The 26,601-nt window shown below is 36.8% G+C and overlaps 4 protein-coding genes and 1 long non-coding RNA gene across 5 annotated transcripts; 3 read left to right on the top strand and 2 right to left on the bottom strand.

The window, feature by feature from the left end:
• Nucleotides 1-3,772: 3,772 nt before the first annotated feature.
• LOC125217690 (uncharacterized) lies at nucleotides 3,773-5,455 on the top strand. Its single transcript, XR_007175789.2, has 2 exons — nucleotides 3,773-4,985; nucleotides 5,192-5,455. It is a non-coding gene; the product is annotated as an uncharacterized LOC125217690 (long non-coding RNA).
• Nucleotides 5,456-8,143: 2,688 nt separating this feature from the next.
• LOC125186375 (putative pectinesterase 29) lies at nucleotides 8,144-9,765 on the top strand. Its single transcript, XM_048082737.2, has 5 exons — nucleotides 8,144-8,352; nucleotides 8,431-8,590; nucleotides 8,743-8,955; nucleotides 9,038-9,282; nucleotides 9,366-9,765. The coding sequence occupies exons 1-5, from the start codon at nucleotides 8,144-8,146 to the stop codon at nucleotides 9,538-9,540; spliced, it is 1,002 nt and encodes a 333-aa protein (XP_047938694.1). The 3' UTR covers nucleotides 9,541-9,765.
• Nucleotides 9,766-11,421: 1,656 nt separating this feature from the next.
• On the top strand, nucleotides 11,422-13,539 carry LOC148931532 (uncharacterized). Its single transcript, XM_089063748.1, has 2 exons — nucleotides 11,422-12,021; nucleotides 13,245-13,539. Exons 1-2 carry the CDS (start codon nucleotides 11,973-11,975, stop codon nucleotides 13,514-13,516), a joined length of 321 nt encoding a protein of 106 aa, XP_088919874.1. The 5' UTR covers nucleotides 11,422-11,972; the 3' UTR covers nucleotides 13,517-13,539.
• A 2,460-nt stretch (nucleotides 13,540-15,999) lies between these two features.
• On the bottom strand, nucleotides 16,000-17,888 carry LOC125202295 (large ribosomal subunit protein uL13w-like). The gene is made up of 4 exons (XM_048100673.2): nucleotides 17,544-17,888; nucleotides 16,742-16,858; nucleotides 16,581-16,668; nucleotides 16,000-16,316 (listed from the first exon to the last, which is right to left on the bottom strand). Exons 1-4 carry the CDS (start codon nucleotides 17,813-17,815, stop codon nucleotides 16,173-16,175), a joined length of 621 nt encoding a protein of 206 aa, XP_047956630.1. The 5' UTR covers nucleotides 17,816-17,888; the 3' UTR covers nucleotides 16,000-16,172.
• Nucleotides 17,889-19,655: 1,767 nt separating this feature from the next.
• On the bottom strand, nucleotides 19,656-25,927 carry LOC125223804 (26S proteasome non-ATPase regulatory subunit 1 homolog A-like). Its single transcript, XM_048127101.2, has 13 exons — nucleotides 25,625-25,927; nucleotides 24,797-24,860; nucleotides 24,424-24,529; nucleotides 24,151-24,262; nucleotides 23,890-24,058; nucleotides 23,248-23,729; nucleotides 22,998-23,133; nucleotides 22,645-22,893; nucleotides 22,325-22,545; nucleotides 21,971-22,229; nucleotides 21,529-21,761; nucleotides 20,962-21,454; nucleotides 19,656-20,404 (listed from the first exon to the last, which is right to left on the bottom strand). Exons 1-13 carry the CDS (start codon nucleotides 25,771-25,773, stop codon nucleotides 20,078-20,080), a joined length of 3,000 nt encoding a protein of 999 aa, XP_047983058.2. The 5' UTR covers nucleotides 25,774-25,927; the 3' UTR covers nucleotides 19,656-20,077.
• Between the last annotated feature and the right edge of the window lie 674 nt (nucleotides 25,928-26,601).

Here is a 26,601-nt window from a genome sequence, read left to right as displayed (position 1 = left end):
AGATTCAAACTCCAAACGATAATATCCAAAACCAACAAGAAAACAAGAAATGTAAAAGTTAGATCTAAGACATCCTAACAACTACCAATTGCGAAAAGCATCCAATAACATGTAAACAAGCTCAACAAAATGTAAGATCCAACATGAACTCTAACAAAAACTTCCATAACTTCAAATAAAACCAGATTTAAACTCCAAACGATAATATCTGAAACCAACAACGAAACAATCACGAAATTCTTAAGCTAAGATGTTCTTACACTGGAAATACTTGAGAAACGAAACCAAATGATGCTAAACATGAATGTAAAATTGTATCTTTGCTCCTCTGACCGGTGGAACACCGATTACAAACTAAGAACATTCGGAACTAAAGATTTCTCCCCCTCCCCCTCTGAGCTAGGAGGCAGAGAGTTTGAATTGGAGTTGGAGTGGATTTCAGCTGAGAACTCTGTCTAAGGATGTGACTGTGTGTAGAATGGTGAAGTTGTGAGCTCGGAGAGCTCCAAAGGGACTGCCTTCATTCTTCATATTGCTCCCTATTTATAGGACGGCTTGAGGCTCAAATCCCTAGGGTATGCCTTCCATGATTTGACATTTGTACCCTTAAAATAAAGGGTATCTTCGAATTCTCTCTCATCTGTCCTACTCCTTGCACTGTCTGCTCCTTTTGATAATTCTCCTTGATCAATTAGGCGGTTTTTTGGCATTTTCACTCCATTTATGCTCAATTTGCGTATGCTCGGTTAGTTTGCATGATCTACTTGATCCAGTCGCAACCTGCACGCTTAAACTCAAATTTTGTGCATTATCTCCCCCAATAAGCACATGAATTTACCCATAAACCAATACATGAAACGAACCTTATCATTACATTATTATTTAGAGTAATGGTCAAAACTGGTCCTGAACATATGGTCATTTTACAATTTTGGTCCTAAACTTTATCTTTTGGATTTTTTGGTCCTGCACATTTCAAATCGGATCACAATTGGTCCTCCATTTACAATTCCGTTAATTTTATAACGGTCAAAGGATTTAACTCAATTTTGACCGATTAAAGCTCTTAATTATAAATTTTAACTCAATAATTATATCATTAATTATTATTCTAATTTATTACTCCTAAGCATCTCTCTCCACCTCATCCCAGCTGAATCGCCACCCCAACAACGGCGGCGGCGACATAAGAACCGCCTCCGCCAGCCCCGCCACTCCCAACACCTCGCACACCCCCGAGAACTCCGCCGCGCCCTTCCCCGCAAAACCCTCCCTCGGCTGGAACGCCTCAGCGGTGGCTGCGGCGGCCGTCCTAAGGTCCTTGGCGTCTTTCGACAAGGGGACGCGAAGGCGCGAGACGGAGTCGGCGAAGTTGAGGCAGGCGGCGGAGCCCCGGTGTGATTTTTCACATTCACATTTCACAATTCAATTACACACAAAAAAAAAAGTACAATTTCCATTTTTTTATGGTGCTTCAATCGCAATTTGGAATTCAGCAAAAAGGAATTGAAATTACAAGAACCAAAAAACGCTGAATCAAAAGGAAAAATAAAAAAACAAAATCCTAGTAATTCCTAAACTATTGGATTCAATTATTTAGTTTTTCTTTGTTGTTGACACTCCTCAGCCTGACCCTGGCAGCAAGGAAATCCTGTTGCTTAGCCGAATTGGGAGTAGATACCTCGTCGGCATGAACAAATTGTGCTTGGTTATGGAGTTTCACCTTTATAGCGTCGGATTTTGGGGTAGGGCTGCCCACGCTTCCCGCCGTACCAACAGGCGGCCGCCACTTCTCGAAAGTGTTCCGCTTGAGGACTCCAGAAGGCGTGCTCGGCGGCGTTGGCGTTACACCGTCGTTGGACTTGGATTTACCCTCCTGTCACCAAATTCAATTTATTTTTAACAGAAAATAATTTTGATTATTAAATAATTAAAATGCTTAAATTGGTCAAAATTGAGTTAAATCCGTTGATCGTTATAAAATTAACGGAATTGTAAACGGAGGACCAATTGTGATCCAATTTGAAATGTGCAGGACCAAAAAATTCAAAAGATAAAGTTTAGGACCAAAATCGTAAAATGGTCATATGTTCAGGACCAGTTTTAGCCTTTACTCTATTATTTATTAAATAATAATAGTATGTTTATTGTCACGACCGCACTTTGCTAAGGATAGCGAAAGCGGGTAAAACGCGACTAATGGGAGGGATTAAAGAAACGAGGAAAGAAAAGGGGAAAGAACTTGTGAATATGCCCGAAGGACAAGTCGATCATATCATAGAATAGAAGTCAACTGTACCATTACATGGTCTTAGAACTAGAATAAACATTACATCAATAAATCAGAGTTCGACGGTGAGATTCTAAGATGTCTCACTTCACAAAAGAGCAGCGGAATAAGTCCATACTAGACGACTTCGTGTATGAAGACGCGAATCGTGAAAAGATCCACTGGCTTATTTAGTAGCATCGACTCCGATCATTTCTCCATCCTCTTGACGTTCAACCTGCACATTTATAAATACATGCAGGGCTGAGTACAGGAGTACTCAGTGGACACATGCCGAAAACAAAACATACAGTATATAGTTGTCATCCATCCACAGTATCGCACGGGGGTTTTTCTTAAAAGGCCCGAGCATACTAAATTCTTTGTGAGCTAAAAGTCTGACTGCAGTCTAAGTTCTTTTGGATCCTCGCCTTATCTGAGAATCGTGTACCGTGAAGGTGGCCACCTTCAGCGGACACATCGCCGGCCAACAGCTGATGGCTCACGGCTCGCGTGCACGTTATTCCGAACAGGATTTGCGGTCCTATTGGGAACCGAATTCGTTAAACTCAGGTTGGCATCGCCAAAACCCGCGGGTTACAACCCTAACAGATAGGCCTCAAAACAAACATTTTATGGCATGACAACAACTTTAAAATAATCACTGCTTCATTTTGAGAAAAGATGATTTTTCATAATTTCACAAGTATTTGCTTTATATCCACATTATAGTGCTGGATATTAAAAGAAAGCCCACCTGATATGCTTATGTCTCAACTCAATTACTCGCTTTGGCCTCACTCGCCCTCGAGCAATTTATCCCTTGAAAATAAATAGCGTAGCATGCTAATTAATACTTGAATTATTTCTCTTTAGAAAGAATGCATGCATCCTATTGGATAGCACCTATATCTCAGTCTCGGCTTATAGGATTTTTCTTAATCCTACCTCGGCTTCACTACTCTGCAGAGTTTATTTATTCTCTTTACTATCTTTGGAGAAATTCTATTTTCTCTAAAATAAATATTCGGGCACTTATTTAATAGAATAGGAATTCTTGGAAAGTCTCTTCTAAAATTCTTTTCTTCGGATTTTTCTTAAAGCCGCCCATGGCGTCGCGGGGCGACGCCGGTCGGCTTTTGCGTCTCCCACTCTACTACTTTATTTTTCCCGGAATCTAAATAAATTATTTGGAAATTTATTCCTCGACCTCCGAGCTCCATCTCAATATCCTTAATTCCAACTTCTCATAATTAAATCCTTGGCCCAATTTACTAAATCTCTTGGCCCACTAATTAAATGTAAATATCTCATCACCTCATTTAACTCATATGGCCCAAGCTAAAAATAGCCCATCACAAAAATATACTCTCTAATTAATTCCTATGGGGCTTAGCCCAATTCCCTCTCAATTCATTAGGCCCAACAATTAATTAAATTGGGAGTCCATTCAATTATATACTCCCCTTCCACCGTGACTTCTCCCTTCTCCCATTCTCACAAATCGGTCCCCATCTTAGAACATGCAGCAGCGGTTTTCTACTCTCTTCCTTGGCAAAATCGCCGTCTCTCCGGCGAATCGAGGCCTCTCTGCGTCGCCGGCTCCGCCTCTTCTCCCAATTTTGCACATTTACCCTAATTTAGTCCAAGTCTCAAAATCCCTAAATTAAAATCACCTCGAAGAACCCAGCGGCGTCTCCTTCTCGTGCTCGTTGCTGTTCCGGTCGGCTTTCCTCTGCGTCTCATCCCTCCGACCAACGTCGTCCGTCGCTCACGCCTCCATCACCTCCCACTCGCGACGGCAGGCACGTCATCGCGGCTGCCGAAGTCCGCCACGCACGCCGCCCTCTTCCCTTTCGGCGTCCAGCGACGCCGACCTCGTCCCGGCTGCTCAACGAGCAGAGCTGCCGCTCCTCTCGGTTCTCCGGAGTTTCCGTCACCGCTCGACCATCGCCGGGCAGCTCTGCCGACTACTCCTCACTCCAAAGCTAAGTCCCCAATCCCTTAGCCCCTTTTTAGTTTAGAAATACTAAAGCTTTGATCTTGGGCAGACTGTTATTGTTCTTGGCCGTCGCTTATTTGTGTTTTTCGGGGTGGAGCATTGGTGAAGCTTACTGTTATTATGTTGCTCAAACTGAAATCTTGCTAAGTTCTTGCTTATGATACTATGCCACTGAATTCATAGGGAGGGCAGCAATGTGGTTATCTCTATTTCGTATAAGCTCTAGGCTCTTGAGTTCCAAACTCGATATTTAAGATTTGCTACTTGTGTGTGAGGATCCTATGGAAATCTCTAAGTTCTTGTGCTAGCTATTCGTTGTTCTACATGATGCGATGGAGATGGTTGGTGTTCAGGTTGTTTACCTCACTTGCTGAACTTGTATCGGTGGTGGCGGTTTTCGCCCTCGCCGCTCGCCGCTCCTTCCTCTCCTCTTCGCCGCCCCGCGCTTGGTGTCGTGTGTGGTTGGCGGTGTCGAGTAGTGGGGTGGCGGAGGTGAAGGGAGATGGCTCCTATATAGTGCTAAGCTATTGGAATCTATGTTTGAGACTTGGAGGCAAAGGCTCCTATTTTGGGGTTGCTAGCTCTTTCTCTTTCGAGCTTGATGATTGTGAGATTCTTGCCGTTTTGGTGATTGTGGCTGATCTTCTTGGCTGATTTCTCGGCCTTGATCGACGGGGAGATGAGAGTTTGACTCATCTTCTACTTTGGGCTTGTGTAGGAGCTCCTTCTCCTATGCCTTCTTTGTCTTCAATCTCTTTTGATGTTAAGTGGTGACAAAAATTGGCTTACCTCATGCTCTATCTTGTAGCTCTTCTAGCTGCACTATTCACCTACTTGCTCCATCTCTTATTTAGCTTGTGCTTCCCTCCCTCTTTACTTGTGTGTAAATTTCTAACCCCAATTTGGTGTAAACTTTGTAGGTACATGGAGGCATTCTTGGAGCTTGTGGAGGGGAGCAAAATCGAGAATAAGAATGAGAGGGAAAGAAAGAAGATGTTGCTCTTGAGCTCATTTGGTTCTATCCCCAATTTAGTTTGCTTCCAAACTTGAGAATTAAAGAAGTAGGATAGATAGTGTAGAATAGGTGCATGTTGATTTTATCACACTTGTAGGCATGTACTATTTCCATCATCCATGTATTTTATTCCTCAAATAACTATCAAATAAAAGCATAGTTTTTTTTACTTTTATCCTTGAACTTTATCTCTCCCAAACGAGAATGCTTGTTTTGTTCCAAAAGTCGAAATCTACAACAAAAAACTATGATTACACGACTTTTTCAAGGGAAATTAATTAGCTACTAAATCCGATTTATCTCGAAAGAAAGGAACGAAATTCCGGGGCGTCACATTTATATTACTATTTTATTGTACTCCATCCATCACATAAATAGATGATACGGCAATGACACAAGATTTAGCAGATGTTTTGTGTGTTAAGTGGAGAGAGAAAATATTATATTTTTATTAGTGTGAGAGAATTTTTTTCAAAAAATAGAAATGTGACACCTTTTGTGGACAAACTAAGAAGAAAATTGTGACATCTATTATGTACAGAGGGAGTACCAATTTTCTAGAATATTTCATTTATAAGGTGGAATTTTGAAAAATATAAAGTAATACTCCATCTGTCCAATATTAGGAGTCTCATTTGAGTTCGGCACGGATTTTAAAAAATATAAAGAAAAGTAAGTGAAAAAAGATAATGGAATGTGAGACTTATTTTTATAATTTTATAACAAAATGTGAGTGGAATGAGTTAGTGAAAAATGAGGTCTACCTACTATTTATAGTAAAAATGAACTGGAACATCTAATGGCTGATAAACTAAAATGATAAACCGAAAATTCTAATAGCGGAGAGGGAGTACTTCATTTGTCTCGCCATAAACTGGGGTCTATCTTATCCAATAATTTTTTACTTTTCGGTTTGTAGAGTAATTTTTATGAAATATTTGAAACCATCTACTCCCTCCCTTACAAAACCAATATCGCTTCAGACTGCAGGAGCTGAATTTGAAATTATGAAATAGTTGAAAGAAAACAACAATGGAGATAATGGTGAAAGCAAGAAGAAGACAATTAAATATTAAACCATAATGTCAAAAGATACGGATGTGATTCAGGCCAATGGTGAAAGCAAGAAGACAATTAAATATTAAACAATAATGATAAAAGATACGGGTGTGATTCAGGCCTATGTGCTATTTATTGTTTGATTTGTTTAAAATATTCATAATTTCTTGTAGAGTGCATTCATTAGATACTGCATAAGTGTAGAAGAATTAGCCTTTAAATATTTTTAAATAGATTTAATAGAATTGTAATCCAAACAACTTCTTCTTTAATTTAACAAAATTCCCTAGACTATAACTATACAAACACTCCAAAATTGATTATTTAGCTTATCTGTGGTTGACTTTGCTTGGTAATTTTATTATTTTTCTTGTCTATTCTTTTTAATTTAATTATACAAACGTGTATTCATATTTATATATTGAAATTAATAATAAGAAACTTTAGCTTATAGGACTTTTTTTTATATATTGAAACTTACAGATTTGAGTTTGAGTTGTTTAGATTGAAAGTTTTACAGATAATTCAATGTTTAGTTATTGTAATTCAATATTATTATAGTAACATTAATTGTTTTACTATTTTGTTAGATATATATATATATATATATAGGGGTATGTTAGGGTCATAACAGCATCTCAGTGTAAAACACAGCACAAATCACAGCCCTTGGATCCTTAGATTGGATGGCTGTGATAAGCTACATTATTATACTAAAAATGTACATTATTCGCCGAGGTATAACATATTTACTCTATTTTACATTATTTTTTCTTTTACTTTACTCTTTTTTTATCTCTTAATTTTATTTTTTTCACTAAACTCAATAAATATCATTTATTTAAATTTCGTGCTTAAAATAAATTAATTGTTTGTGACAAAACAATAGCTGGTATCGTTTACAGTATAGCCCCTACTAAATAAATTTTCTGCCTCCGCCGCCCCTGATCATAAATGAGGCGCTACTTTTGAGCATAGAATTTTAAAAAATATACGTACTAAATGAGCTAAAAGGAGAAATCATAAAATAGGAAAGTGAAGAGAGATAAAGTAAGAGAGAAAAAATGTGTTAATTTTTTATTAAAATGGAAAATAAATCATTTTTGGCGGATGTCTAGTAAAAGAATATGAACCCTTATATATAATGGAAGAAATTATTATAAAATTATGTTAAAATCAAGGTAGAAATAACTAAAATATAGGATTAGTGATAGTGGATCTTACCAAGTCAATCATGGGCTAAGTTAGAAAGAAACGATATTTTTTTAATGATACTTTACAATTTACATTACATTTTGGAGCACTATGTTACTAAGAAATGATTTGCATCACCAAATTCCAGAATGACTTTGGAATACTTTATGGATATACATAAAATTAAACTTTATTTATATGTTTATTATTGAATTTCTATCCTCTAGGATTTATTAACAAATGGACATTATGAAATTCTGGAACAATGGATATATACGTTTCATATTCCAGATGTATATAGATTCGATATGCTCTGGCTTTTTGTGAATTGAATTAGAAGCAAATTAATCTCTATAATCATTTATAATGAAATGGTGCCATTTCTGTAAATGTATAAAACTGCATTAACTCATATATCCTCATATATGATTGCAGCAAAATTCTCTTCCCATTCCTTCTCCACCATTATATAAACTTCCAATTATATCTGTGCACTACACTAAATATCTCTTCTCAATAGTACATAAAATTTTCCAACATTTCCTCTAGTGAAATCCTAGCTAAGCCTCAACACAAAAATCTTTCTTAAACACCAACAAAAGAAATGCTATCTTATAAATGGTGCATTTGCACATTATCAATCTTTGCTCTCTTCTCATCCATCACTGCTGCCGGAAAACATCGAACACCTTCTCACATCGTGGTTGATCCGTCGGGAAAACACGGTTTCAGAAGCATCCAAGCCGCCGTTAATTCTGTTCCTTCCAAGAACCGGAGGTGGACTACAATCGACATCAAACAAGGCGTTTATAGGTCAAACAATCAATCTTTATGCGCTTGTTTGTTCAGTAAAATTTGACTTATTCTGACAATTGGTTGTTTATGTCACAGGGAGCAAGTTGTTATTCCGTACGACAAACCATTCATCTACCTCAAAGGAGCAGGAAGGAAGAAAACCTTCATTGTGTGGAATGGCCATGGCCCCATCAATGAAACCGCTACTTTCGTTGCTCAAGCTGACAACATACTTGCCCGGGGCATTACATTCACTGTACGTAATACCCCTTCTGTCCCTCTACAGTAGAGACATTTCTTTTGGGCACTGAATTTAAAAAAACTGTGTTGAGTGAGAATAAACTAAGACAGATGAGATGTTTTATTGCCAAAAAAGGAATACTGACTCAACTACATTGTCTGGTGTAGAACTCATACAACTATCCTCCAGAAAGAACTCGAAATCCAGTAGAGCCTGCAGTCGCGGCGCTGGTCCAAGGCGATAAATCAGCCTTCTACCGCTGTAGATTCTTTGGGGTGCAAGACACCTTGTGGGACGCTTACGGCCGCCATTTGTACAGAAGCTGCACCATCCAAGGCGCGGTAGACTTCATCTTTGGCAGCGCTCAATCCATTTACGAGGTAATTAATTATAAATATTCTTCATCTTCGTCTTCATCTTCTTTAATGGATTATAACAAAAGTCTTTATTTATTTCATTCAGAGCTGCACCATTTCAGCGGTTGCTGCAGCTCTGAACGGAAAAACCGGCTACATCACATCTCAGGGAAAAAACCATCCTCAAGATACAAGCGGCTTCATCTTCAAAAACTGTAACATAGTTGGAAATGGTAAATTCTTCCTAGGAAGGCCGTGGAGGGATTACGCTAGGGTTCTATTTTACAACACTGCCATGGCAGACATCATAGAGCCTCTAGGTTGGGATGCTTGGTCCCGCACCGGCTATGAGTACGTAACACATCTTCTCCTTCACATTCATACATATACTATTAATCAAACTTGAAAAAATTATGTGTGAACGAAAAATGCAGATCGACGTTGATGATGGCTGAGTACAATTGTAGAGGCCCGGGTGCGAATACGTCGGGGAGAGTCAAGTGGGAGCCAAAGCTTCAAGTGATGGAGGCGAACCGTTTGACCGACATTTCGTTTATTGATGATCAAGGTTGGGTGAAGAAGGCTTTCAAAATTATGGGTCGTCGTTGAGTGTTTTTTTCTTTTATAAAAGATGTAATAGTACTCTCGTCTACTCCCGTGAAGACTCGATCATCTAACCTATTGGACGAAGAAGAAGTGTCTAACCGACTGGGCGTGCTCGAGTTGAGTTGAGTTGTTGCACTTCATAAATCATAACCTTACCAAGAAAGCATTCACATGTTGTTTCTCAATTAAGGATGGGATTTCTTTTGTTTTTATTTTCATATTTTATTTAAGTTAGAAAGTTTTTAAATCATTCAATAAATGGAACAAGATTAAATATTGTTTCATTCGTTCAATTTAATTGAGTTATTTCCTTTTATATCAAAAATAAAACAACTAATCATTCATACTTTATTTTCTGTCCAAATTTATTCTCTCTTATCTCTTCTACTATAAATTATCTTCTATATTACTTTATCTTCATTTATTTTATTTAATACTATAATTTATTAATTTCGTGCCCAGTAGAAACGCTCCAATTAAATTGGGATGAAAGGCGTACGATACAATTAAACTTGTGAAATCAAATTTAATTTCATTTACAAATTCACAATAGAACAATGTAGATGTGTAAAGAGGCATGTATAAATTGGGTTCTGTTTGAACATGATTCACTAACAAATAAGACCCAACATTAAAATATTTGACCGCGCGCATGTTGTTGTTCACTTCCCAACTGTTTGTGTGTTTGGATAGATAGTCAAAGCTAACATAATTGTATTTCCACTTGAGAAATGAAAACAGAAAGGAAACCAGCAACGTCAACACTATCTAAACCTCCATTGTAAAGCCAAATTCAGAAATTTATTCATTGCTATTTGACTTCCCATTTCTCTCTAAATGATTCAAACAAAAAATAATCAACCAACTGAAATTTTGAGGCATTTCTCTTTTTCAGCAATAATATAACTCCCTTCTTATCTTCTTTATCTCTTAATTTATTACTCACTTCGTCCACGATTAAAAGTCTCATTTCTAAATGGCGCGGGTGTTAAAAAATATTAAGAAAAGTGGGTGGAAGAAAGTTAGTAAAATAGGGGTCTCACTTGTATATATTAGTTTTAAATGATATGTGTGTGGAATGAGTTAGTGGAATGTGGGGTCTTTTTACCATTTATGGTAATTATGAACATGGACTCTTATTCGTGGACGGACAAAAATGAAAAAACGGGACTCTTATTCGTGGATAAAGGGAGTATCATTTTTACTTTATTCCACTGTGTAGTATTTACTTTCTATTTCATAGTTTATTATCTCTCCTATTTAATTATTTACTTTACAATTTAATTCATTGAACACCACCGCTATCTACATTCATGTGACAAAATAGAAACATCTAACTTAATCTGGAATGTGTTTTTATTGCCTTCTCCTTCAAGGAAGATGAAGGGCTTGTGATAAAAAGATAACATAGAAAAATGAAACTAATTTTTCATTGATTATATCGACAAGAAACATGTGTTTCTTCTAGGGGTGAGCAAAAAAAACCGGAAACCTATCCGAATCGAACTAAACCGAAAAATTTGGTTCGCTTTTTTAGTTTTTCAGTTCGGTTCGGAAGAAAAAAAACTGAATAACCGAAAAACCGAATTATGTTTAAAATATAATATTTTATATATATTCTATTAATTTAATGTATTATTATATAAATATATACTATATTCTTTTAATATATTCTATATAATAATGTATTGTATATATCTTCTATTAATTATATTATATATATATAGGGGAGTATTAAACTACTTTCACCCCTTTAGATACTATTTCCTTTTAAATATCATCCATTGGATGAAAGCAGTGGAGGGTCCATATTAAAAAATCGAATTTAATCCCGTCCTGCATTATTGGTCTAATTTCGTGCATTACCAGGGTATAATAGTAAACATATACTGTCTGGAAACGGAAGGTCCGATAATTAAGCGGCAATTTGATAGACCTTTCACCTTCTCGCTCCTCTGTCATTCCATCCATCACACCACGATCAAAAAACTTCCTCTCCTCTTCAACATCCGTCAAACCCTAGCCGCCGCCTTTGAAAACCCTAGGACTTCCGCGACTTCGATTGACACCGTGAAAAGGTTCGACCGGCGACGATTCCGAGTGTTGAAGATCCCGCTGCAGTTCGTGCGCACCCTCGGTCCACTGTTCATATCGGTGTTCCATCCACGGTACGCTTAAAAAGTTCCAATTTTTAGCGCGATTTCTTAGATAAAATGTGAAATTGTGAGTATTAGATGTTGGGTTATGCAAAATTGGAAGTTTATTGTTGATTTGTTAGTGGTATGTGTTCTGACAGTAAGTTTTGGGGATGAAATCGACATGAAATTGGTGATCTTGTTTTTAATCCACGACTCTGAAACTAAGGTGTTAATTTTGTTGGGTCTGCAGACTAATTTGGTGTGGTTTCTGTTGTCGTTGTATATGTTAGATTTGCGATGTCGAAGAGAGGCCGTCCCTTCAAAAGCCAGCCGACGCAGTCCGAAGGTGAGACCGCTGTGCCATGTGTATGAAATTGATTATGTGGTTGTCCTTATTTTTGTTCATTATTGAACGTTTTCTATACATTTTTTGACTTTATATTATGCATTACAAGTCTATTGTCTCTCCGTCTTATGCTTGCCTCAGTGATGACCGGTTCTGTTACATTATTCAGTGACTTTTATGCATAATTTGATTGGAAGTGAACATTATTGATTTATGCGTTCAGTAGAAGGGGTCATGTGTTTGGAGGTGTCCACTGATAACTTGTGAGTTTTACAAACTAGTGGGTTACTTAAATACCAGTATGATGCATTATTGAGTAGTAGTTGTACATTGTTAGTCTTTATTTGTGCGTTACATGTCCAGTGCAACTCTGTTATATTATTGCTTAAATTGGTGTACATTTGTGATACATTAGTCATTTCAAAGGCTGCATTATTATGTTGGTCTGCACCATTACTGATATATGTGTGTAGTAGTATTGATCATGTGGATGGAGATGTCCACTACTGAGTAGTGAGGTTTAAGGACTAGGATGTTTGTTTTATACCATTTGATGCATTAATTATCAGTATTTGAACATTGTTAGCCTTTATTTGTGCATTACAAGTCTATTGCATATCTGTTTTATTCGTTCAAAAATTTGGGTCCATTGTTTTAACATTACTCAAACCATGTTGTGCATTATTTTGTTGATCTCACCAATTAGTGAGCTATGGATCCAGTATTACTGGGCATTTCGGATGGAATTGTGCATTTTTTATCAGTAAATTCTGCATTATATAACATTTTGGAACTGTATTACATCTCTCAGTGAATGTTGCTATAAGCCGTTTTCCTTTTTTCTGCATTAATTAGATATTTATCTGCATTATTCGGTTGGATACCAACATTATTGATGTTGGTTGCAAATCTTTAAGCATTATTCAATACATAATTTGAATTATTTGTTTGGATTTCATCATTATTGTTCTTTATTGCTGCTAGAAAAAAGTTTCATGCATTATTTCATAGTCTTGGTGCATTCTTTTGATGTTTTTTGGCATTACAACTGTATTCCATAGCTAATTTAATGTTTGTAGAAGTTGTAAACGTATTTTTGAGATTTTGTAGAGCAATTTCTGCATTATTGTACTGGTCATTAACATTATTATAAAGTCCGCTATGTATATTAGTCAGTTATTATTATGCATTAATGTAAATTGTTTACTTATTCGTTTTTGCAGTGACCAAACATCCAAGATTGGCTATAGATGAGGTTGTGGATGATGTTCTGCCTCTAGCAATTGCCCACAAATTTAGGGAGAGACTTAGGGAACAACAGACAGTAGAGGCTATTACATCTAATGAAGATGGGGAAAAGAGGAAGGCACGAGGGAAAAAGGTTGACCACCTATACAGGGAATGCACGATGGACATTGAATTTGTGGGTTCGAATGCTTTGGATATCTTAGAATGTTTTGGATTTCTTGGTACTAAATATTTTGGATACTCCTGAACTAGGTGTTTTTAGAAAGTTTTGGATATGTAGGTACAAAATGTTTGCTTCACAAAACTGGTAATTGCTTCAGATAACTTAATAATTATAAATTATTGCCTAATAATGTACAATATACAGGGAATAATGTATAATAAACCATAGAACAAATTAATGTTATACATTGTGCACACTAAAATGCATATAACTAAACAAATAATGTAAACAAATTAATTTATAATGCACGATTTTACCACCGGATTTTTACCGAAGAACTAACGTTGAAAGATGAAAGAGAAGAAAGAACGATGAAAGAGAAAAAAAAAATCTGGGAGAAGAAGAAAAAAACCGATGCAATATTTGGTGAGGAGAAAATTATGGACTTTCCATAACCACCAATATTGTCATTCCCTTAAAAGCCCTTTTCCATATTTTTAATTAATAAAAAATGTATAATCAGGCCTTAATTTCGGCCATTAGATGTTAAGAATGAATGGTTGAGATTAAAAAGGAAAAAGCATATAAAATAGGAAAAGCATATGAATACACCTCTCTCTCTATATATATATATATATATAAAAATAAAATATATTATACATGTATATATTTGTTTTTTTCGATTTGTTCGGTTTTTCGATTTTTTTCATATAATTTCGGTTTAGTTCGGTTTTTGAAATTCAGTTTTCAGTTTTTCAGTTTCAGTTTTTCAGGTTCGGTTCGGATTTTGAACTAAATTCGATTTTTAGGTTTTGATTTGGTTTGGGCAAAAAACCGAATCGAAACCCGAATGTCCACCCCTAGTTTCTTCACCTGTATATCATGGCCTTTTCAAGGCATATGCAAATGTGAGGAGGACGGTGTCTATAGCGACTTAGATCATTGTGAAGTGGCCTTTCTACGATGGATCATAGTCGACCAGTGATGGATTTTAGAGGGACTATGTTGTGGTGCAACAAGATGTACACAAAGTTCACGAACCGCCGGTTAAGGTTCAGAACCGCTTGTTCGGGTTCCGAAAAATCTCAAACTAGAACCAAATCTTGAACGCATTTCACAATTACAATTCCATTTCAAAAACCGCCAGTTCCGGTTTCAGCTTCAAACAGTCAGTATTTTGGCAATTTTTCACGGTTCCAGTTCGGTTTTCCGACATTTTTTCGCAGTTCCGATTCGGAACCACCTGAAACCTGCAGTTCCATCATGGTTTCAGTTTCGAATTTTTCTAACATGAACCAACCCGTGATTCAAAATGTCACAATTTTGGTTCCATTTTAATTTCGTAGTTACGGTTCGGAACCATAACCATCTGTTCCAATTTCATGATTAACCACCGGTTAACTAAACCTTGCAGCCACTGGTTGACTAAAAGAACACCACATATAGTATGTTTGAGAACGGAGGGAAATCTCTTTTCTTCAGTGTTTTTGAGGTGTGGATTAGGAGTAAAAATTTGGTGGTCATGACATACTAAGTGGCATGATGACTTGGTATGTCCCACTAATAACTATGTGACATGTGCATATAGTAAGATTCTAGATATTTAAACTATATATAGTATTTAGTTTTTAAGAATGGAATAAAGTTTTATAAGTTGAAAACTTCCCAAATTGTTAAACACGCGGTAAATACACCTACAGATACTAACATCATTTATTTTCAATATCTATTCATAAAAGTAATTGATTTAAGATTTAATGGGATTATTCTACTATTATTTTTATTTTATGGAGTATATATTAAATAACCATAAGATAATTAATTAAAATTTTATATTTTTATCTTATTTATTTATATATATAAAACTACAAATAAAACAAAAACAATACTTTATAAATGTTTAAAATTTTGTGCATATAGTGCTGGCAAGATTAATTTTAAAAGTTTTAATTTTGTCGTAGTACAGTTTAATAAGAGCTAGCAAGATTAATTTATGATTTAGTTTATCATTACATTTTTTATTTGTAACTTTTACAGATATAAATAAAAATGAAAATTTAAAAATTTGAGTTATCATCATCTTGTGATTTTTCATTATATTTATATAATAGTCCATACAAAGTTACATATATTCTTGTATATATATTCCAGAAAGGAAAAAAAAAAGAGAGAGAGAGAGAGAGAATGGTTCCATCGTACATACATACATGTCTTTTTCATCTATTTAACAATTTAGAAAGTTTTGAAATTATAAAACTTTATTCCATTCTTAAAAACTAAATACCATATATAGATTAAATATCTAGAATCCTACTATATCCACATGTCACGTAGTTATTAGTGGGACATACCAAGTCATCATATCACGTGGATTAGTAGTAGCATATAGGCAAATGCAATGACTCGAAACTAACTCTAATTTGCTGAAAATATACACAATGGATCATGAGATGATCTATCTTCACATGATGCAGAGAAACTCCATAGGATTACTGAAAACTGTATGTGCCACTCTCAAACAATCACGCAAATGAGATGAAATCAATCGAGTAAATGAAAGACATGAGTTATGGCAACAACATTGGATAGTCTATTAAAACTTGCAAAATTTGAGAATTACAGCAACGATTGTAAGTTTGACAAAAAGAAAAATGACAGCCAAAACAGATTTAATAATTAAAGGAATGTAACTCCGTAGTCTCCAACAAAGTTATCACTCGACAGCTATATATCACAATTTTTAGTACTTAATAGGAGCAATGACATCAAGCTGTGAGCCAAGTTTCTCAATAGCAACCTTCTCAGCCTTGGCTCTCAGCTTGTTCAATTGCTTCCTCTTTTCATAGGTTACCTGGGCTCTGTCCTTTCTCTTCTTCTCCAGCTCCTAAAACAAACAAAAAACAACGTATTTATAATTTCCACAATCCGGCTGTGCCCTCATAATGAATTTGCTAAGATACAGTAATGAATGAGTTATTAACAATATCAACTTCTTCAGACAAAGAATTTAATAATGCCTTTAAGGTTGAGATTTCAAAAAAAAAACCTCATATTTGAGTTAACGAAAGTAGTGGCCAATCCACGCTAAGCCACAACTGCAAATTGGATATAAAACTATATGAAAAATTCAAGAAATGAGTAAACTTACCCTGATGGTATCATAGTGATTCCACCCAACTTCTGATGAGAGTCTACCCAACAGACAATATTTGTGGCCAGCTTGAAGCCTCAACACCCTACAGAAAAGGAAATTAAAACATTAAATTTTTTATAGAAACAAAACTGAAGAATAATTGATTGCAGGCTCACTTGAGTGCATCAGGAATGACCATTCTCTTGATTTTGTCATATGGAGGTGGGACACCCTCATAAACTTTCAAGCGTGCCAGGGCAGCTTCTCCTCTCTTAGTCTTGTGGGGAATCATCCTGAAAATACAAGCCGCGAACCACATTACTACTATACGTTCCTAGAGGAACGTTTTACTACTATATGTTCCTAGAAGAGTTATCAACACAGACTCAAATCTACCAGCGCCAGTATAACAAAAACTGTACCTAAATCAGAATGCAGCTACAAAGCAAGCAGCTTCGCTAATCACATAGTATTAGAAGATTAATTCTAAGAAAACTATACATGCTCTATTTCAGCTCGTCTCAAACTATTTTATGTAAGAATTAGGATATTTAATTAATACATTAGAGTTAATTAAGCATTCTATTATTAAGTGCTCTCTCACTATACTCAGGACGTTGTTTGCAAGATTATATCCTATATTATATCTTGCTACAATTTTATCCAGGAAACCAAACACCACTTTAAAATACTAATTTAATTACACTAAAAAATCAATGCCAAATTAATGACCTAAAATGAGAAGTGAGAGTAATATGGGACGGCGGGAGTACTATGATATGATCAACAGGCTAGCTAAATGAATATCTACATTCTGTAATGAATAGTATAATTAATTTTGAGTTCAAAAAACAACAAATTAGTATCTAACAAAAACATCTATATCAATCAAAACAGTTTGAGATGATAGGATAGATATGGAAATTAAACATGAAAAGAGGGAGAATGAATGTAGAAAGGAGAATAAAGCATACATACCCACGGATGGTTCTCCAGAGGATCTTTGAAGGGGCGCGGAAATGGATGGGTCCATGCGAGGGTTTAGTGTTCATACGCTTGCGGAGGAACCTCAAGTACTTCATCTTCTGGCGAACAAGGCCGCCGGAGAGGCAGATTTCTTCGCATCGGACGACCACCACTCTCTGGCCGTTCAAGAGCTCCTTGGCGAGAATGGAGGCCAAGCGGCCGAGCATGTGGTTCCTGGCATCAACCACAACTCTCTTCGCGCAGATCCCCGAACCTGACACCATCTCTACACACTCTCTCTCTCTCTCTCTCGGAAGGCTGGTGCAGTGCAGCGGCGAAAATCAACGGAAAATAGGGTTTTGTTAGGGTTCAATTTTATATGCAATTGGGTTTTGTGGTTTCTCAGCTAGGCTTCCGATTTGGGCCAAAGTCCATTACATTTTCTCCCATTAATAAACATAAACCTTTTGGATCTCAGTATTAAATTTCATGTAATGTTATAAAACAGATGAAAAAAATAGAGACGATGTTAAAATAAAAAATAGTTTATTTTTAATGGGACAATTAAAAAGTAAAATATTTCATTTTTAATGGAACTGATATTGTGTTAATGGTTGTTCATTTTGTTATAGTACAAAATAAACATCTAAAACATGACAGTCTTATCTTATGTATTATATCGCCAAAAATATTAAGTGCCACAATTTTCATATAAGAAAAGAGTAGTTTTTTAGTTTTCATAGTTTGCAATTTTTAACGAGCAAATTTTTTTTGGAAAAAAATGTTTTGAGTTTTGAACACTGGTTCTCTCCCTTCCAATTAGAAATATCGATCCACGAAATTTTAGGTGTAGATGATATAGGGAACATCATCTTAATTCTGAAGTATGGCTTGTAAATCAGGTGGATTAGATTGTAATTAAATTGAGCCGACAACAACTTAAATTGTTAAGAGTAAACCCGAACATGATATATAAATGAAACGGTCAACCTGAACACGAGCCCTGACACATTTAAGCCCTTACACGATGCTAACCCGTTAACGACATGAGCCCATTCTGTTTAACACGACAAAATAGCGACATGAACCCGACACAACACAATACAATAATGACAGGACGACCACACAATAACAACACAAAAACGATATATCCATATTGCGAGTGAGATATGACTCGACAACAGCGTAATAGTTGAGCTCCCAGCAGTGAAAGCGAAGAATTGATGGAAGCGACATAAAAATAAAATAATAATATTCATTATTAATGGGTTACTCGAATCATGCCCGAACATATGAACTCGATATGAAATTATCGTATCTTTATCAGGTCGACCTGATAATAACACGGACACAATAAAATTTGACACTCTCCATGTACATTCAAAAATTGTCATCATGACAAGTGTAACAGTTGGAAGACACTGGTGTAAGTCATTGAGACGCACATGGACAAATGTTCACATCGTTGCTCATTTAAGGTACGTACTTGGTCGACCTCTCTATGCACGAAGAGCTCACAGAGATATTGGGTCATTTCTAACTTGATATGTCACCTTCCTCCAAAAGATTAAGCTAGGCCCGAGCCATCCATAAGACTATTTGCCAAATATCTAATATTCAAGTCAAGCCCATGGCCATGTCCCGCGTGGCCCGACACGAGGCGAACGGTGGTGGCGCGCACGCTCACGCACACGTATGAGCTTTATCACCGGTCACTTGTGCATATAATTATTATATGGAATTATGGAACCCCTTAATGAAGTTTCATTTATCAATATGATATTAACATTAATTAATCATCCAACTCAATAATGAAGTGACAAACTTTGTCTGCTATTTCCCACTAATCAGAAACCGATTTAGAGAAAGTGAATATATACCACGACCAATTACTTGGAACGTAGATCAATCTTGTATAGTTTAATTTTCACAATTGGACATTATGTCACCTGTATGATCCGGTCAAACTGCGATCGGGCACAATTCCAAAAAATGCCTCTCGACTAATTGAAGGCACCGGAGAAGTTGTCGAAGCTCTCTCTCAAACTCGATTGCTGCACCAACTATGGAAGCCTGATCTCAGCACTATCATGTTTTAATAATTCAACTTAGTTACACAGCAACTGCACGATCATTCGCATCTTCATTTCATCGTCAGCATCGGTCTAATACAAACCAAAGTTGAAACCATGTTCTAATACAAAACGTGAAGATAAAAATTACAGCAAAGTTGATCTAATACAAATTAAACTACCGGCGTCTCCTGTAACCCGTACATCTACATAGAAATTATATGGTCGACTTCTGCCCCTGCTCACCGAGACTTCCTGCGATGCAGTTTTCTACAGACTTCTTGTTTCCCCGCATTCATATATAACATAGCAAATAAGCATAATCGAGCAGGTTTGAAGGAAGAGCAGAAGCTCAACAGCTCAATTCAACATTGGATACAACTCCAAGTATTTGATTAACTGACTTTCGGGCCACAATGATTTCCGTTCGGACACTCAGCAGAATCATAGAGAAAGGAAATGGAGCATTTCCCACTATGATGTATATTCAAACGTGTGTGGGGGAGCAGGCTCGTCATCCACTGCCATTGACGAGGCAGAGCCCTGCTGTCCAGTGGCTGATGCATCAGCAGCATTTGGTGCTGTGGATGAGAGTGAATCGGTCAAAGCTAATGCCTCGGGTTCACTTGGACGAAGGTCTTTTAGCAGAACAAAGCCTGAGGGTGCTGACTTTACCGGCACATATCTACTGTCTTCAAGAAACTTGATGAACTTTTCTTGGGCAGGAGTCACTCTAGCCGGGTTGGTCAGGATTTCGTATGATGGCTCAGGTTCAGACTTCTTTTCTGCAGCGCTATCAATCTGACAACATAATAAGGCACACAAGGTTAAAGCCAGCAACTTCACATGTTCCACTATCAAGCAGTGGAGACTTGAAGAGAGATCATTACTTCCATATGGGGTAGAGAAAAGGATTTCTAATGACAATGGTTAACTAAGGTATTATAGCAACCTCTCCCAAGGCTATGTCTAATTTGTTTTATGTCGCACGGAAAGGCTTTCCCATATGTAAAAAATATGACCACACCATGAAATATGGAGTTTATTATACTCAGTTCAGTTAGGCTTGAATTTAGATGTTACATAATGTATATTTTGATCTATAAAGTAGAATGTTCAGAAATTTTAACCAAGACATACTGTTTTTAAGGGTGCGATCATCTTACATTTTAATTGGTTAAAATCTGCATAATATACAAGATCACTTTCCTAACACTTGGTTTCATGATTTTCCGAATTGGAGAATTAGACCTAAGTGTGATTCACCCAGTTATAGACTCACTTCATTGAAACTACATATATATATATAGGTACTACTTCTGCAATCACTTCACAATCATATAGAAACAGCGGCGTACCTGCATGGTGTCGTCATCTTCCTCACTTGCCTTTCCCTTTACAGAACTTGGTTCGGCCTTTACAGCATTTGCTTTCTCCGCATCTTTCTTTCTGGCCCTGGCCTTGGCTCTAGCCGATGTAGATAAAACTGCCGTAGGTAGCTTAGCAGCCGAAGTAGTGGTAGGTACAATCGTAGGCTTTGGGTATTCAAACAATGATGGCTTTGCGTATGATAGGAACTCAAACTTCGGCACTTTCAAGTCATTGTTCAAACCAATTAATGCAGTTGGTGAAAACGCCAGACTAACGAAATATATTAGTGGGTACCAGTACCAAAACTGACTAAATACGGCCAGACCAATAACTGCAGTCATTTTATCATGCTTCGTCTTTGAAAGCAACTTGATGGTCACATTCCTTCCACCAGCATCGAGGATTCCAGATGCTAAAATTGCACCCATCTTGCTCATTGTGTCTTCATGTTTATCAACGATTATTTTCTCCAGTTGTCGCCTATTATTAACAGACAATGTAAGCTGACAGATTACAATTGGATATAGTGAAGTCAAATACAGTCCGAAAAATACCTGAATTGACCAACACGGGAATCACTGGCTTCACTGGTTTGTACCATCACCATTGCCATTGCAATTAGAGCACCTTGGCGGACAAAGTCAACGACATCTGATGTCAAAGGTTCAAGCAATGATATGGCCTCGCTAAGACCAGTACCTGCACAAGAAATTCCAACTGCTAGTGCAGCACCATAACGAACATGTGGGTTGTATGACTCTGATAGCAGCGAAACAATTCGAGGAGTCTGCATTTTGAGGAAGTACATAAATCAATAATGAGTCGCGATAGGAAAGAACCCTTGACTAACACTTATATCTAAGATGAATCAAGACAGATAAGTTAGGCATCCGGTAAATTTTGTTCATTTTGTTCGAGCAGAAGTTAATAGACATTTTAAGCATAGATATTTAAACAACAGATTAGCAGAAGGAGCACCAAAAGGAAGGTACAAACCTGTTCAGGATCAGAATATAAAACAAATCCCAGGGCAAGTACAGCAGTTCTTCTGACATCATCATTCACATCTGATACGGCAAAGTGCAGCAGTTGACGTATGGCCTTATTGTTTGCTGTTCCCCTGTATGCTAACGCCAGAGCATACATTCCACCGTAGCGCAAGATAGGGTCCTGATCTCTAGTCATTTGCTCAATCAGAGTATCTGCTTCTTCCTCTCTCCCATAGACAGTAAGTGCAATACCCAATGCCAAACCCCTGCCAACAAGTCCAATAAAAAAAATAAGACCGAGGAACGAAACATGACATGCCATAATATATTTCCTAGCTTTGAATGGGAAATCAATAATTACCTAATAATCTTCTCATGCTGTGTCTCATGAGCATAAGCAAGCATTTCTCCAGCTTTCTCGCTAGCAGTTCCAACCATCAACAAACCCATACTTATACCAGCAGCCTCACCAGCTACAGCACTGTCCGTGTACAGGACATTTTTTATCTCATCGAAGATATCATCATCCGCAGTGCCTAAAGCTGCCAAACCAAGACCAAGGCAGGCACCATGCTGAATAACCTGCACCATTTGTCACATTCCACCATTTAGCCACTGGTGATCAATGGAGTCACATAAGAACCATAGAATAATATCACTTGAAAAAATCAAAGTACAGACCTCAACATTAGTACTACGCAAACTCTCTATCAGGAATTGTTTAATGCCCTCCCCGTGATTTGCATGGATTAAACCAAGAGCATATAAAGCTCCACCTTCAGAATAAGGACTACCACCACTACCAGCCCCACCTTGTGGTAAGTAAGGTGCCATTAGCGATCTTCCTTGTTGCAGATGACCTTTGTGGATAACCCCAAGTCCTGCAGTAGCACTAAACTTAGCCCAATTTGTCGCCCTACTCAGCCAGTCCTGACATACAATTAGTATGGAGTTTTAGGAGAATATGAAGAACATAGATATAGTATATGATTATGAGGGCAAATTCTTAATTAATTCAGTCAATGGATACATACCAGATTCTCTCGAAGAAATGTGTCCACAGTTGTTCCAGCATGCATAATGGCATTGGCATATATAGTTGCACTATGGCAAACACTATTTCTCATTTCTACAGATTGCTTTATGGTCTTAAGAATGAGAAGATCTGATCTGAAAGGTGATAAGAAATCTAATGTTTATTAGACCACTTAATTTTAGGCATGTGAGCTGAATCTAGATATATGAAAAGTCCAATACTTATAAAAAATTAGAGAAATGCCTCACTTGTTATGATTATATAAAAACTGCAGAGTCAACTGTATGCAAGTCTCCCCAGACAAAATCCCTCTCATTTTCGTTAATCTCTCATCGTAAGCAGCTTCACGTGGATTAGAACATTCTGCACTATTATCTGCTTGAGTCCGATCTGTCATCTGAACATCCTCCGGTACAACAGGAATACTTCCTGTCACAGCATCAGCATCTGGCTGTGCAGAATCAGACTGCTTTGACTCTGAAGGCTGCGACTTCTTGGCACTGGGGATCAGATCCCTTACCTTTAAAAGGAAGGCTTGGTGTTCATTCTCCACGAGATCAAACGCTATTTGATATGCTGTCAGTGCATCATCTGCATTTTCAGATCGTAGGAGTTTCTCCAGTATGCTTGCTACTCCTTCGGGCTCATCCAAAAACATTAGGCGCTGGCAAATGCTCAAGTAATCAGGTGAGGGCAATTGTTGATATACCTTGACAAGAAGCCGGAGCACCTGTTTTAAGATTGGAGAGCAAGAATGTCATACTTACATATCTAAAACACAAAGTCACAAATAGCTTCATAAGATGCTAAAGAGTTCATATATTAACATATAACAGATTCACAAGAGTTTGGCAGCAAAGTAACTATCAAATGGGCTTACAAATATTCACCTCAAGACGATATTCTCTTCTGTATACAAAGTTATGAGAGACATCAATGCAGTAATTAATAGTAGCATGAACATTGTCACTCCTTATAACTGCTTCCTCAAGCTTATCCAGTCGCCTGCATTCAATAGCCACTCCTATAGCTTGTTGGTATTTTCCATCTGCAATACATCTGTAGGAAAGGCCAAAGGGTAAGAAAAGGCAATACAAAGTAAAGAAAACGTATAACAATTCTCAGTCAGATGAAAATGTAACTTTACTTACTTATCAAGCATTTTCTCAACAATTGCCTCCAGTCTAGGGTCAATTACTGCAGATTCATCATTTGCCTCAGCTGCTTTAGTCTTCAGACTAGCATATTCATCAATTGCCTTAGCTGAGGGACACAAGAAGATGGCAAAAGTATTACATAGGGCACATTATAATAACACCACCAAAGTTACACATGAAGCAACACAATCTAATTTGACAAAGCAGCAAGAGTTTAAGTGAACATCACATGATAACAAAGGGAAACATTAAAAATTAACGACTTACCAAGAAGAGTGTGGACATATTCAGAATCCTCTGACACATCAAACTGGTGATCAGCTCCCAGAGCATATGATAGTGAGTCATTAAGTTCACCCAGGTGATAAAAAACCTGGTGAGAGAAACAAATGTACATTGTAAAAGAAGACAAAAGAAATTAAAAGATGAAAAAATTTATCATGCATCAAAGAAGTCTTCACCTAATATGGAGAATTTAGATAAAGAATGCATAATTGCAAAAAATACTATGTGCAAGGTACACACTGACAAAGATAACAATACAGCAGAAAAATTGTCATTTCTAAAACTAAAAATCAAACATACAGAGGAAGCAGCTAATAAGAGTAACAATATTAGAACCAAAAATGAAATATTATACCTTGGAAACAAGCAAGGCAGCTAGATGCCTTTGTTCAAATTCTTCATCTTCATATAAACTTTCTCTGCAGTTATATTAGAGAATATCATTATCTTACTTATTACAAGTCAAACCTACACAAACAGACTTGATAAAATTTGAATTCTAAGACAAAATAAAAACCCAACAAAATTGTGCTTAAATACCAGATATCAATAGGTGAGTAAAGATCCCGAAATGGCAGATAGTAAACAATAAATACAAAGATAACTCATGAAATATGCATCGGCACAACCTCAAGTTTAGCTACATGAAACCATAGGCATCTACATCACCATAATAACTAGTCATAAACCAGCAAGATGCAGAAAAAATATATGGATTACAGCATAATTTTGCTTCATGCCCTCATCCAAGCCACATATACCAAGTGTATTGATAGCGAAATGATATTCCATTCACTTCCGCCTTAGGAAGCCCTGTCTTGAAAGAGAATGTTTCACTTCACATACTACCTAGAAATTACCTCAACACGGTATACCTATACATTCCCTGTATTAATCAAAAGCTGAAGTTCAGCTCACTGAATTCCCACTACATGATGCTATTCCTAGAAGCCCCAACCACCAGAATTCAAGGATTAAAATACACTACAGTTTCAAAGAAATCCCATTTTTTGGGTGGAGGTCAGAAGTCAATATCAAACACCGGCATAAAATGCTGAAAAGAACATAACTTTACTCCCAATTTTCGAATCCCAGTTTCTCACTAATGTAAAAGAAGAAGAAAAATGAAGATAGAGAAGGCCCAATACATGCAATCGGATTGAGAAAAGGAAAAAGAGAATACATGATTGGGACAGAGGTGGAGATCTCCGGCCAAAAGTAGTTGACGAAGGTATTGAGATTAGAGAGCGCGTGTATCTTGAGAGTTGGGTGGCTCTCGTTGAGCATCGCCAGTAGCCCACCGGCGCAGCTCACCGTCATCGCCGCAGCCATTGCACAGAATTAGGGCGCCGGTCTTCACAATTTCCGGAGATGCGATGGGATCAAAGGCGATAGCAGAAGAAATTTGGAGAAACTATTTTCTTGCTTCGTCTCGACGATGGAGCTTTTCTCTAGTGTTTCTTGAGCGAAGGGCCAACTTCAGCAAATTTCTATTCGATTTAAAATTAAATTTTAGAATAGTCGATAGATAAATGAATTTTTAAAAAATATTAATAAGTGAAAATGTTTTACTATTATTATACTATAATTAGTAACTAATATCACATGGGTTCACAAATTAAAATATACTCCGTATTTAAAGTATTGATTTTTTTATTGTAAACTAATTACAAAAATTTTATCTATATAGTACTCCCTCCGTCCCAAGGAAGATGACCCTTTTTTTAAATGGCACAGGATTTTATGCAACTTTATTTTGTGTGTTAAGTGGAGAGAGTAAAGTAAGAGAGAGAATAAAGTAAGATAAAGGGGTTTCCATTTTAAGCAATAGATCATCTTGATTGGGACAAGCTAAAAAGGAAAGTGGGTCATCTTCAATGGGACGGAGAGAGTACTCTTTTATCTATTCAAATACTATCTTTCCTTTTTTGTTTGTCTATTATTTTGCAATTTTGGAACCTCATTGCCCAAATGTGCCTCTCGCCCCAGTGTTTCACCTCATCGCCCTAGTACACTCCCCGCCCCTAGTAACACTAGTCTATTAACATTTTTACTCTAGTGAGGAAGATTTCAATTTCCATTAACAAGAAAATTAAAATTCTATTTTGACTGAATTAGGGGTGTAGATTAGAATAAAAAATAAATAAAAAGAAAAGAAGT

This window comes from Salvia hispanica, chromosome 2, assembly GCF_029641045.1.
Source record: "Salvia hispanica isolate PSC_SH4W2 chromosome 2, Shi_PSC_v1, whole genome shotgun sequence".
NCBI classification, from domain to species: Eukaryota; Viridiplantae; Streptophyta; class Magnoliopsida; order Lamiales; family Lamiaceae; genus Salvia; species Salvia hispanica.
Note: the sequence above shows the minus strand (reverse complement) of the source record. Positions and strands in the feature narration are given on the sequence as shown.